This window comes from Anolis sagrei, chromosome 5 (genome assembly GCF_037176765.1).
Source record: "Anolis sagrei isolate rAnoSag1 chromosome 5, rAnoSag1.mat, whole genome shotgun sequence".
In the NCBI taxonomy this organism is placed as follows: domain Eukaryota; kingdom Metazoa; phylum Chordata; class Lepidosauria; order Squamata; family Dactyloidae; genus Anolis; species Anolis sagrei.
This window is the reverse complement of record NC_090025.1, coordinates 147,532,831-147,546,011: the sequence shown is the minus strand read 5'-3', so window position 1 is coordinate 147,546,011 and position 13,181 is coordinate 147,532,831. Positions and strand designations below refer to the sequence as shown.

Below are 13,181 nucleotides of genomic sequence, written 5' to 3'. Positions count from 1 at the left end.
TATTTGCTGTTGGGGCATTTAACATTTCATGCTGTTTGTTTTTACCGATATGCCTGAATTCAAATATTACTTACTGTTCTCATTCAAACCCAAAAAAAAACAAGTTCACTCTCAGCCTTTCACCTCTCAAGTGGAAATTACTTTCCATAGAAAAACTCTTACCTTCTAAATGTGGGCGATGCAATGTCAGGGTATTTTGAGCCTGGCTGCCTGAGACCTGGAGTTGTTCCACAGGCATTTGCTGAAGTTGGGCTTGATTTTGGAGAGTTAGACAATGATGCACTCTCAGAATCAGATACTGCCACTTTTTCTTTCTCTTTGTCTGTCTGATTGATGGTAACCGGACTGGACCGTCCTGAGCCAATCTTGGTGGGCTCCCTCAGTTTGTTGGTGGCAGTTGCCCCTGCAGATTTGCTGCTGACATTGGAATCAATGCTACTGGTGCTGGATCTGTGCCCACCTCTACCAGGAATCCCACTGGTACTTGATTTTGAGGGACGTGGCAAACTTCGGTACTGCAGGGTGGTCTTTGAGCTCACATGCAATACACCGTCATCTTGGTTCTGTGAACCATCTAGGCTGGTTTTCCTCCCTGCATTTGACTTTCCACCAATAGCAGCAGACTTGGGCATTTTTCCTAAAGTTGCTGACCCACTTGTTATAGTTGCGCCACTTGCTGTGATCATTGTTGAAGAGCTGACCCCAGCTTTTTTGAAACCAAAGGAACTTGTTGCTGTTGATCTGCTGATGCCTGAAGGAGGTTTTTTCCCTTCATCTCCACTGCTTTTACCTGCATCTGAAGGGGAACGTTGAATAGAAGTTCCTTTAAGGGGAGTTTTGCCTTTTTCTGAAGCCTTTGCATCATCTGTTTTTCCTACCAAAGAGGACAGCTTCAGGAATAATCCATGTTGTATCAATACATTTTTAGTAACATGTGCATGCATGCAAGTTAAGAGATTTGTGTTTTTTTATTTTAAAAATACATAGAAGATTGTTTGACCTCAATTGGAATTTCTTTTCAATACTCAGGGTGATCTGTGTGTGTGTGTGTGTGTGTGTGTGTGTGTGTGTGAGAGAGAGAGAGAGAGAGAGAGAGAGAGAGAGGAATGTGCTGACATTGTCAGTAGCCACAGTTTGTCTGAGAAATGTAGTTGATTTACTTGATCCTCCTTGCTTTCTCATGCTTCCTACCATTAACACTACATTGCCTGGAGATGGCTGCATGCCTTCCTCACACTCAAAATCCATTGAACTCCTATAATGTGACTACAATTAAATTAAATTAAAAATACACAAAATATGTTTACACTTGGTCTAAATACCCTGAAGGCCTTAGATCCTGGGTGATCTTGACAGCTCTGGATTTTTAAAATAAATTAAAGCAATCATCTACATAAAAGTACTTAATTATCATTGTGGACTTTTCCTGCTCCAAAACAAAAGATATGACTTTTTTTTCCTAACCCACTCTTAGATTCTAAAATGGCTTGGAACATTTTTAGAAACACAGCAGAACTGCTGAACTCAGGCATGTAGCCAGGGGGGGGGGGGCTCGGGGGGCTTTAGCCCCCCCCGAAATTTTCATGGTGGTTCGCGAAAAGGCCTTACTGGTGCATTATTTAAACTGTTATGTTTATTCATATCATGATCTGATCACCATACTCAATATATCCCATATGCATGGGGGTATTGGGGTAACGATACAAAAGGTTTGCTAGGCTAGCCCCTCTTTCACTCAGACTCAGCCCCCGCCGAAACTCAGCCCCCCCCCCGAAACCCCCCCTGAAAAAAAAATCAGCCCCCCCCCCCCCCCCCCCCCGAAACGAAATCCTGGCTACGGGCCTGGCTGAACTCTTATCTTACCGGGTGTTTTGAGAGTACTTGTTCCTGTTTTGTGTCTGGATGATGTTCCTACTTGTGCGCTCATGCCTCTTCTCCAAGAGCCTGTCTGAGAGACAGTCAAAGGGTTTTTCTGCCCTCCCTTCTCAGCATCTTCAAGCAGTCCAGTGGGGTGGTTCTTCCATTTCCCACTGCTGTCAACATTGCTGTCGAAATCTTCTTCAGGCTTCTTCAGTTCTTCACTGCTGCCCCATGGTTCTCCATCTGTGACCAAACGTTTCTCTGAATCAGTCTTGAGCTATGGAAAATACAGATATTGTTATTCAGCAATTGCCTTTTCTCTGTCATTCTTTATAGTGAGAGAGTTTCAGTCATTAGAAAAAAGAAACAAGTATTTTATTTTAACAGTTTTCTTGATTTTCATTAATGGTATCTGAGAAACAATCTTCTTCTATTAGTTTTCACAAAACAGTATGTTTTTCTACTGATGCTGAATGAGTAATCATCTGAGAATTTATTACAGATTATAAAACTAGGAGGGGCACTAATTTAATAGCATCAACAGGGTTTTTTTTAAAAAAATTGATGTGTTCTGTTTTTGTTTTTTGTTGTTGTTTTTTTTTTTGTTTTCTGATCCTGAGCAATTTTTATTAGAACAGAAGTATTGCCTGAGATGCCCGCAAATAACTGCCTACACTTTCTTTCAACGTAAATTTTCTCATACTAGGTTTCAAGCTTTCTTACAATCAGTACATAAATCCAAGGGTTTTTCTAATTAATATCCTTCATTAATATATTTTGCCCTCTTGTATCCTGGCTACATCCTTTTGACTATACTTTGATGTTGTTCAACCACATGGTCCTGGTTTTCATCTGGAGGATATGAGAAAGGAGCATGATATGCCACAAACCAGACACCTTTATAGTTTTAACAGAAACCCACACACAAAATGCAGTGCAGAACATCGTTTTGGATTCTTGGAAATTCCATGCTGTGATCAATAGAAACTTTGATGGTGTCATTAAACTCCAGCAGTGTTTACTACTCTTCACAGGCTTTGATTGGGAAATAGGTTGTCCTTTCTGATAGATGAAGATACATACACAGAAGGTGGCACTTGCTTGCCTTTATTCAATTAACAATTTCATTGTGGTTTTATGACAGTCCTATATCATGGGATTGCCAAAATAGAGATCATGTTGCACTGGGGGAGACTGAGGACATACAGTTATTACAAATAAAATTGGATAGGATAAACACAAGTAAAAACTGGGAAAGATAAGTTAGCCTGTGAAATTGCCAGCTGAAGCAGCTCATCATTCTTGTTCAGATAAAAAAAGAGAAAATTCAAAACACCTACATGGGAATGTGTGTTCTTTTTTGAAGAGGCAGTAATATTGGAGTAAGAGCTGATGGATGATGTAGTGTTCAGGTCATCTGTGCTGATGTTGTCCAAAGTATCACTGAGGCCACTGCTAACTGAGCTGCTATCATCCCAGCTGTAAGAGAAGTAAAAAGGAGAAAGAATGAGCATTTAATCTAATTTCTCCATAAAAAGACAAAATAGAATTCAGCTTGCAATAATAATAATAATAATAATAATAATAATAATAATAATATTCCACATCACGATTGTGGAAAAGAGAAAAGTTTGGATTATTGATGTCGCCATACCAGGTGACAGTTGCATTGAGGAAAAACAACAGGAAAAACTCAGTCATTATCAGAACCTCAAAATCGAATTGCAAAGGCTCTGGCATAAACCAGTACAGGTGGTCCCAGTAGTCATCAGCACACTACGTGCTGTGCCAAAAGATCTCAGTCAGCATTTGGAAACAATAAACATTGATAAAATCATGATCTGTCAACTGCAAAAGGTCGCCTTACTTGGATCTACACGCATCATTCGAAAATACATCACACAGTTCTAGATGCTTGGGAAGTGTTCGACTTATGATTTTGTGATATGAAATCCAACATATATAACTCATTTGCTGTGACATAGTGTTTTTGTGTCAGAATAACAACAACAAAACAACAACAACAATATAAAACTTTATTTCTAGAATGCCCTCTCTTCCCGAATGGGAGGGCTTTCAGCCTTTGGTAGAGCTAAAAAATATTAAACCATTCTTACTAATATACAACTGTGTGTTTAAAGGCACTGCTAATTAACCATTTATTGCAAAAAAAATGCCTTGCTAGTAGCTTAGTCAGTGAAGATGGAGAGGTCCTTCAAAAATCCAATTTCAATTTTTAGCCAGACCAGGTAGCAGTTGATAGAGCACCCTGCTTCATGGTCCACTGCAACCACATTCAGCTCACTGCCAGGGGGATTCATTAAACCAACCTAAGCTTTATTATGAGCTTGAAGCACTTCAATGAATTTCTGAGGGAAAGAAAAATAAAAGAAATATTTCTTTTGGCTATAGTCAAGCTAACTGTCAAGGCCAATTTATGTTTTAGGTGGTAGATTCAATTTCCAGTTTGTCCACTGTATGTTTTCTAGTCAACATCAATTATGCCTAAAGGGTGAACTTTTGCAGCAGTGAGAATATACAGATAGAATGTCTCTGTTAGAGATAGACAATTGCATGCTTTCAGTATACTTGCACAACTTACACCAGATCGACCTAACCCTCCATCCACCAATCATATGGTTTGAAAACTATGTCTTGCTTTGGTTTGTCCTGAAAATGTATCTTTAAGATAATTTCCTGTAATTCTGCATATCTTTTATTTTTGTATTTAAAAACATGTTCTTAAGATTCTTACACATTATTTCCGGCCAAAGAGCAACTACTTCAAACTTTCATCTTTAATGAAAAATGTGAGAAGTGGCTATTCCATCTGAAAAATGATATAATAATAAGTAAAAACACCCAGTTAACATAGTTGCGTCCCATTCCCAAGTAGAAGTCACTGGTGAAAATTCACATCTGAAAAAATAGGTTTGGAAAACACTCACAGTAACCATTGTGGAAATTCATCATTCCACTGCAGCTAACATGACAGATTTCAGTGTGATACATGTACTTGTGAATATTATGAACTTAATTGTTATGTTAATAGTGATGTTACATTTGAAAAAAATATATTTCATAAAGGTAAAGGTTTCCCCCTGACATTAAGTCCAGTCATGTCCGACTCTGAGGGTTGGTGCACATCTCAATTTCTAAGCTGAAGAGCCAGCATTGTCCGTAGAGATCTCCAAGGTCATGTGGCCAGCATGACTTCATGGAGCGCTGTTACCTTCCTGCCAGAGTGGTGCTTATTGATCTACTCACATTTGTATGTTTTCAAACTGCTAGGTTGGCAGAACCTGGGGCTAACAGCAGAAGCTCACACTTCTCCCCGTATCTGAACCTGCGACCTTTCAGTCAGCATGTTCAGCAGCTCAGTGCTTTAACCCACTGCACTACCAGGGCTCTTTCTCATATAAAACTTGAAAAATTCTTTTTTTCAATCTCTTCAGTTTACTTTTTTCATTTTACCTTATTAATACTAAGCATTATGTTAATGCTTTTTCCTTAACCAAGAAACTAGAATTTTTCCAGATGTTATATTTTTCTCAACTTATTTCTGATTTAAACTATAGATTTTTACTAGGTCTGTGTGATCAATGAAAAAAAGTTTCAATACTCATTATGAAATTAGCATTTGGGGAAGAAATCATTCCTAAAGCATTTATGATATTGGACAGGGTCTGTATCGTAACTATAATGAGTTAACTATTTTTGTGTTACTTTTTGTTAAGTAATTGTGCCAATGGGGAAGCTCCAAGGGCTGCTTTCTTCCTCATTGTTAGAGCTATTAGCATGAAACTTGCTACAATTATAGAGCACATTTACCACTGATAGCCCAACAAGTTTCAGAACATATCACTCATCACAGATTTTTGGGGAATTTTCAAAGTTTTTACAAACAACATTTTAAAAAATAACTACAAGACCTAGTGCCATGAATGTTTGATAAAATGACACAATGTATCAGGGGATCATTCTCCCCAAGATTAAGATATATTCACACATCTACTGATGTTTTGGAATTTTTAAAAGTTTTGATAAAAACAGTTTTTTAAAATTTTTATAAAAGCCACAATAGCTATCTCATTGAATGTCTTTAACCAACAGAACTTCAATTTAGAGATTTCTTTCCAGCCCAGCATAGATTTACTTACTAGTATTGAAGTATCATTCCGTCCTCTTCTCAAGAATGTATTGGAACTCTGACTGATGCTAGGAGAGGCAAATCTATCCCATTTGGGTTTTCTGATGCTGAGCAGAATTCTGGGAAATATAGTATAGGGCAGGATCTTTTGAATTTTCTGCCATAAGGCTCCTTGCCTTCCCAAACAACATTTCCCAGAATTCTGTGCTCTTATAGTCTCTTTCCCAGCTCACTCAGCTCGTTCCACCCTGTTGCTTTCCTTTCCTCATGGCAAGACACAGCCTATCTCTTCTTAATTTAAAGAGGAATGGCAGCCTTTTTGGCTTCACCTCACTTGCACTGAAAATAAATATATAGAAAACTTACAAATTATATATGCCCTTAATTTTTATAGTATGCTCAATTTTTAGTTGCAAATATCAAACTTAGTTGAAGTCAATTACACATAATCAGGTTTATAGCTTAAATATCATTAAAAGAAGAAATGTATCAGTTGCACAAGGGAGCACATTTGGGGTAGAATGTCAGTACTGGATATCACCCATACCATCTCTTTAATAAATTCTAATTGCCCTACCCTGGAAGGGTATTCCAATTTATGCTTGCACGACAGTGTAGTGTAAGAAAATATGTCTGACTATGCCTTCCATATAACACTACTGTAAACAATGCTATTGGATACTGACCTATTTTTCCACTCTAGCTTTTCTAATAAATGATATCTGCATACCCTTCATTTCCTAGTCTATATCAATATTTCTGTATATCAGTATTTCTGTAACCATAGCCTTTAAGATATGGGTAGAAATGTATAGCCCTGGTAAAAAAAAAATCCATAACATTTACAAAAGAGGCTTTAAATAAAAAATAAAAACCAGGGGGTGAGGGTGGAGTGAGAAGTTGTTTTGTTCATTTTTTCCCCAAGGGGCACCTGTTAATTTAACATCACTCTTTGATCCCATTGAATGAAAAGTTCCAGTCTACCTTAGTAACAGGGGGGAGTTAATCTGTAATAATGAACACAATCTGTCACTTTCCATAATTGATCTTAGTTTACATTCTGAGATACATAAAAAACCATCCAATCTCATATTTGGTGTTCATTCGTTCAGTCGTCTCCGACTCTTCGTGACCTCATGGACCTCATATAAAATTACATATATTAAAAAAAAGGTACAGTATCTAATCACAGCGCTATAGTGTTATGAAACAAATATTCTACTGATTCAGTCATTTTCTATCAAGTTTGGGATCAATATGTTGAGTTTGATTGGACTTGGCCAGTATTAAATTGCAAATCATTGAAATTCTCAGCCATTTATACTGATATAAATTTTTCACTATTTTTAAATATGGAACTGTTTCCCCAGTCTAGATGCATATAAATTAATCATGTGATCAATTCTTTTCAACACTTCCTTTAAAAATTACATCTCTTTCATGTGAGCTTACAAATCAATTGCCCCTATTCATTCTTTCACCAGATCAATATATTCTCATTCATGTTTTAAATAAAGCTCTTGAATTTTAGAAGCTTCAAGAAACTGTAAAGGTAACAACTAAATACTTCTTGTGTATATCTCAAATCCTTGGGTAACAAGTGGTTTGCTTTAAAGAAAACAATATACTTTAACAGGATGAGTATGGAAAAGGATCTTGCAGCATCTTTAAACGAACTCAGAGAAAGAGGCTGGTAGGATAGGATTTCATAGACTCAAGTCTACTTCATCACATACAACATCAAAAATAAGATTAATATTCTGCACTATCAGGGCGCTCCCATCATCAAAACCTTTGCACCCAAATATTAGAAGTCACAGCACCCTTTGCTCCCCAAATATCAATATTAATTGAGATTATGCTGGATAGCAAAAGCAGCAAACTCCTCATAAACCATTTCCACTGAGGCCCATCCAGTTTTTGTTTTTCCAACATGCATGAAGAAATTCTCCATTTGGCAAGCATTTCACAGAAGGGGATTATTTAAGCTTGCAGTTATCATGACATTGTAATTCCTTTCCAGATTTTAAAAATTTAGTATATAGTTTAGTATTGATTTGTAAATTATATTTCCATGCAAATATGCAAACTCCAAAAATGTTTTGGCCACAGGATTGAAGCTTAACAATTCCCTTTTAGCTCATTACCAACCATCTGCACCAGGATCCAGACAATCTATTACGGTCATTAATTGTGTTTAATATTCTGTCTGGAGGAGAAATGTTGCATTCAGTCTATTCATGTTCAGGACAGATTGGGGGAGGGGGCTTAACCAAAGAATATTCATGCAATAAAATAGTCCAGATATGGTTCTTGGCTGATTTAAGTAAGAGGTGACTAGTAAAAATCAGTTCCATGCAGCTTGTTGAATGGGGTTGGATCATTTCAAGTTGATTTGCAGTCACAGCATTGGGTGAAGCATTTGCAGTATGCTCTCATGTGCATTACTGCCACACCAAGACAGATAAATGCCAAAGTATGAATGGGTGCTTTTTACTTGAGTGTACAACATTAACTTTTTATATGACCCTTCTTGATGTGTAAGAGAAAGCAGCTGTTGCTCATCCCACAGCTGTTTCCTGAACAACACCCCCTTTCCCAATCTATTAAAAGAGCTGGATGCCACTGTGAGGTAGCCAGACATGTTGGAGCTGGGTGATTAGAAACACTTTACAAAAGAGAAACTTGATCATTTTAGGAATGTTACCAACTGCTGTTTTATAGAAATCAATGGAACTTTCATGATTTTTAAGGTTTTGTTATTCCCCAAACTACATCAGTGTTCACACTCCTGTGCAATCTAAAAAGCATCATTATCTTAAGTAAGAATTTTCTTAAGCACTTGCCTGTGAAGAAGATAAAATCATTATCTCAAACTAGAAAGTGTCATTAATTCTGCTTCCTGATTTAATCAGCTTTCACTGAAACATATGCTCTTGGAAGTGAAATTCAAACACATTACATTCACTCCAACTACTTGGAAGACTTTAGGAATTCATCACATGGAAGTTATCCTTCATTTTCTGTTTTAGCACGATGGCAAAATGGAGTCCCACTGAGGCCATCCCATGATGCACTGCCACTTCCAGTGGTTATCTGTGGGAATCCATCTTGCAAGTGTGCTAAAACAAAAGACTCTGTTTGCAGGAGTCAGGTGTTACCCAACTCTTGATTCAAGAAAGCAGGGGGAAGGAGGCCAAAGAGGGGAAAAGATGGGAAAGGATGTTGGATGGCAGTTCATCCCCAAAGATGGACCTTGCCAGGAGAAAATGGGTAAGATGGGTTGCCACTCTTCCAGCCACTTTCCCTTGCTCCCCTCCCTGCCATCTGATGAAGTTCTTAAATCATACTATAGTGTTGAAAGGGACTCTGTGGGTTATCAGGTCCAACTTCTTACTTAATGCAGGATCCCCTGCTAGAACATCCAAGCAGGTAGCTGCCCAATTTCTTTTTGAAGACATCCAGAAAAGGAGACCCACCACTTTCTAGGCGATTTGTTAGTCTTACTATCAAGAGCTAAATACGGGAAATCAGGGATGAAGTGTTATTAAGGTATAAATGGAAACACTGAATCTTCTCTTCCTTTTTCTTTAATGGCCCTATTTTCCCACAGCCATTTTTTATTTCTCAGGTATTGATTTATGATAGGTGGAAAATAACTTACTTACTAACAAACACAATATGGATTTTGGATTCTGAATTGATGTTCGCTTAGATGTTTTCACCAGTCATAGAGATAGGTTTTTAAACTTCCATTATCTTCTACTGAAATTGAACATTTCCAATGGTTTTTAACCCATTAAAGAAGTTCTCCACTTCACCTTCTAAGATCACAAGTAACATAGTTGTCTTGACTGAAAGTAATTTTTCTCTATCACTTATAAAATGTCTTTAAAATAAAATACAGATCACTGTTTTGTGCCAAATGTGGAAATGTTACTTTTTTTTTCTAGCTAGCATAGCCAGTTCCAGTAGATGGTTGCTGTGAATATAGCAGGTTTATGGAAAGAGTTCATACTTAATGTCCTTTCACATGAAAGCATCCCATCCCTCCTTGCAGGGGATTGGCCATGCTTTGTGAGAGACACCAGGAATTTTTGTTCAAAAAGTAAGTTTTCCAGTTTTATAATTTCAGTAAAGCAAAGTGCACAATGACAGCAGCAAATGAGCTGTTTTACTGATCATTAAAATGGCGAACAATTCAGGCTGCCTGGACTCACAGCCGGCTACGCTCATTAAAAAGCAAGCTAAATTTAACTTGCAGGCTGAATTAGGGCAAGAAAATGATTTTATAACTGATTCACCAACATTCTTCTGATTTATATTTCATAAAGCGAAACAGATAACAAAAACAACAGGACTACTTTATCTAGAAAAAGCCCTCCTGGATATATTGGCACATCATACTGGCCAAGGCTGCTCCTCTCACTATGACACAAAGTCCAAGCCACTGTTCATTTTAGTGTCCTATTTTTGGCATGGCTGCTAATGAGTCATAAGATAGCAGCAATGAGGCTGTCTAGTCAGATTCAAGATGACAGAGACTTCATAAAAATCAAACCATAGAGAGTGCAAGTCAAACTAGGCAATGAATCCTTCTTGGAGTTTATAAGGGCTATCAATTTTGCTATTGCTATTCTGTCTTCATAGGTAAATACCCATGAAGGCCATCAGACTCATACGTTACATTCCTTTCCACCACAAATGTAATGCATTACCTGTCATCTTCTAACATGACAAGCACTGAAGTGTAAATTCTGTATTACCTCAGGGTCACAAAACAGATTTAATTAGCGTTTTCATAGATAAAATGTTTGCTGCTACAAAAAAACATATATAAGAACAAACAAAAGCAATCATTTTGTTTATCATTCCTTAGGGTTGCTTTTTCATTTGGGGCAAAAACATAAAAATATTCATTTAAAATATACAATGAAAATAAACAAGCCATTTTCCAAATATCAGTAATTGGATATTGTTGTTTATGCCAAGTTAAGGAATTTTACTCTCTTGCATCTCTCAGTATTTATCATGTAATTAACAAAATGTGTAGAGCTGGGAGAGAAAAACAATTCAAAATTAAAATTCTAGTGAAATAGGGTACAGACTTTGTAAACACAATATAGGCATCAGCAATTGGCTGAATTAATATTGTCTGGAGTCATTTTCAGCCATAATTTCCCTATGAACTACCAGTAGTGAAGGAATATTACAGATGTCTAACAGAGGCAGCTGTGGGACTGGTAACAAAACATGATTAAATGTATTAGCATGGCAGGAGAAAGGTGGGATAGAAATCAAATCAGTCAATCAAATCTGCTGTTGATATCCATCTTATTTTAAACTGATAAGCATCAGTATAATATTTAAGTGCATTCCAGAATCTATTTAAATTTAGATATTTGTTTCACATGAACATATGCAAACTAAGTTAAAACAAGAAAATTATTCAGTCAAGAAATTATAATTAATATTATATAGTACTGACATGCAAGAACAATGATTCTGTAATTATTGCCTCTCACATGCCTTTAGTTACAAAACATACCGCTTGCAGCCATGGGACTGTTTACATTTTTCACACACAGATGCTGACAAGTTAATTAACACTAGTTAAATTTAGGCCAACGTGCAGGAGGAATACATGAGGTCTTTCTTCAATTCCAAGACACCAATTGGAAGACAGACACTAATTTGAGCACCACCAACAGAAAAAAGTGTGTGTTTGTTTGTGTGTGTGTGGCACCACCCATTTTTACAAATGTTTATATTGGGGATAAAATGCATATATGTTTATATATCTACGAACATCACACTCAACTCCTGGAATGATTCCATCCTCATTGCCTCTGAAAGACAGGCGGCAAATGTCAGTGTGGTGGAAGAAGCAAAGACCACCAGCATTGAAGCGATGTTCCTATGTCATCAACTCTGCTGGACTGTCCATGTTGTCAGAATGCCTGATCACCATCCCCCAAAGCAGTTACTATACTCTCAACTCAAGAATGGGAAATGTAATGTTGGTGGACAGGAAAAGAGATTTAAAGATCGGCTTAAAGTCAATCTTAAAAACTGTGGCATAGACACCAAAAAACTGGGAAGCCCTGGCCCTTAAGTGCTCTAACTAGAGGCCAGCTGTGACCAGCAGTGCTGCAGAATTCAAAGAAGCACAAATGGAGGGCAAAAGGGAGAAATGTGCCAAGAGAAAGGCATGTCAAGCCAACCCTGACCAGGAACACCTTCCACCTCACTGTGGGAGAACATGCAGATCAAGAATAGGGCTCCTCAGACACCTATGGACCCACCACCAAGCCACTACAGTTGGAGGACCATCTTCTTCAGGCTACGAGGGAAAACTTATTGAAGAAATATAGCATGTGAGTTATAAAATTTTATTCACCCTTTTCCTTTCTATTTCAGTAAGACAAAAAAACATTTTCTGCTTCTGTCAATTTTAACTAATGGCACCATATTGTTACCTAAAAGATTCAGAAAATGCATGTTCAATAATATTAAAATGAAACCAGCAACATATTTAATGTTATGTTTCATTTATGTGATGTTGACTACTTCTGGCTTGTTCCCTCTGGCTGAGTTTCATATCTTTGAAACAAAATGAGATAAAAACAAAGACCCATGTGAAATATATAATTTCACTAGTTCAAGGCCTGTTACCCATTTTCAGAGTTGGCATGAGGGCAAATTCATGATGAATTGTGGTTGTGCAAATGGTTATACAAAACAGCAGAATCATGTAAAATGCTTACAAAACAAGTTGTACAATATAGCTTGATATAATATCTCGTCTGTAACCAGTTCTGCAATATCGTGCACAAATGGAGGTGCAAAATTGTCATCCAAGTGCAACTGTGTTAATGAAAACTTTCAGTCTGCTTGTGTGGAATTAATGAGTTTTAATTTTCTTTCAATAAAAAATCAGGGATAAATCTCAGTGAAAAATCATTTACTGGTTTCAGGTACACAAAAATTCAAGGATAAATATACAATTTACCTCCATGCTTTTGTGGCAACCAGTGGTCAAGTTGGCAATCCAAGACTTTATATGAAATTGTGTTATGTCCTCTTTTGAAATTTTAGTTTTAATGTTCCTTTTTTCACAATTCAAGATAGCTGCCTAGCTAGTCAATCTGCTGAGGAGGGTTCTAAGGTC

The 13,181-nt window shown here is 37.2% G+C and overlaps 1 protein-coding gene across 17 annotated transcripts in view; it reads right to left on the bottom strand.

Moving 5' to 3' along the window:
* The window catches only part of NAV3 (neuron navigator 3), a 619,870-nt gene that overhangs the window by 81,672 nt on the left and 525,017 nt on the right, over nucleotides 1-13,181 (bottom strand). For 15 of the 17 annotated variants that reach the window (XM_060777419.2, XM_060777418.2, XM_060777420.2 and 12 more), the window contains 3 exons: nucleotides 3,201-3,339; nucleotides 1,864-2,137; nucleotides 163-874 (listed from right to left, as the gene is read on the bottom strand). In XM_060777419.2, the coding sequence (XP_060633402.2) occupies nucleotides 163-874; nucleotides 1,864-2,137; nucleotides 3,201-3,339 (1,125 nt within the window). The remainder of the gene's footprint in view (nucleotides 1-162; nucleotides 875-1,863; nucleotides 2,138-3,200; nucleotides 3,340-13,181) is intronic. The other 2 variants (XM_067469104.1, XM_067469108.1) reach the window with 2 other exon arrangements.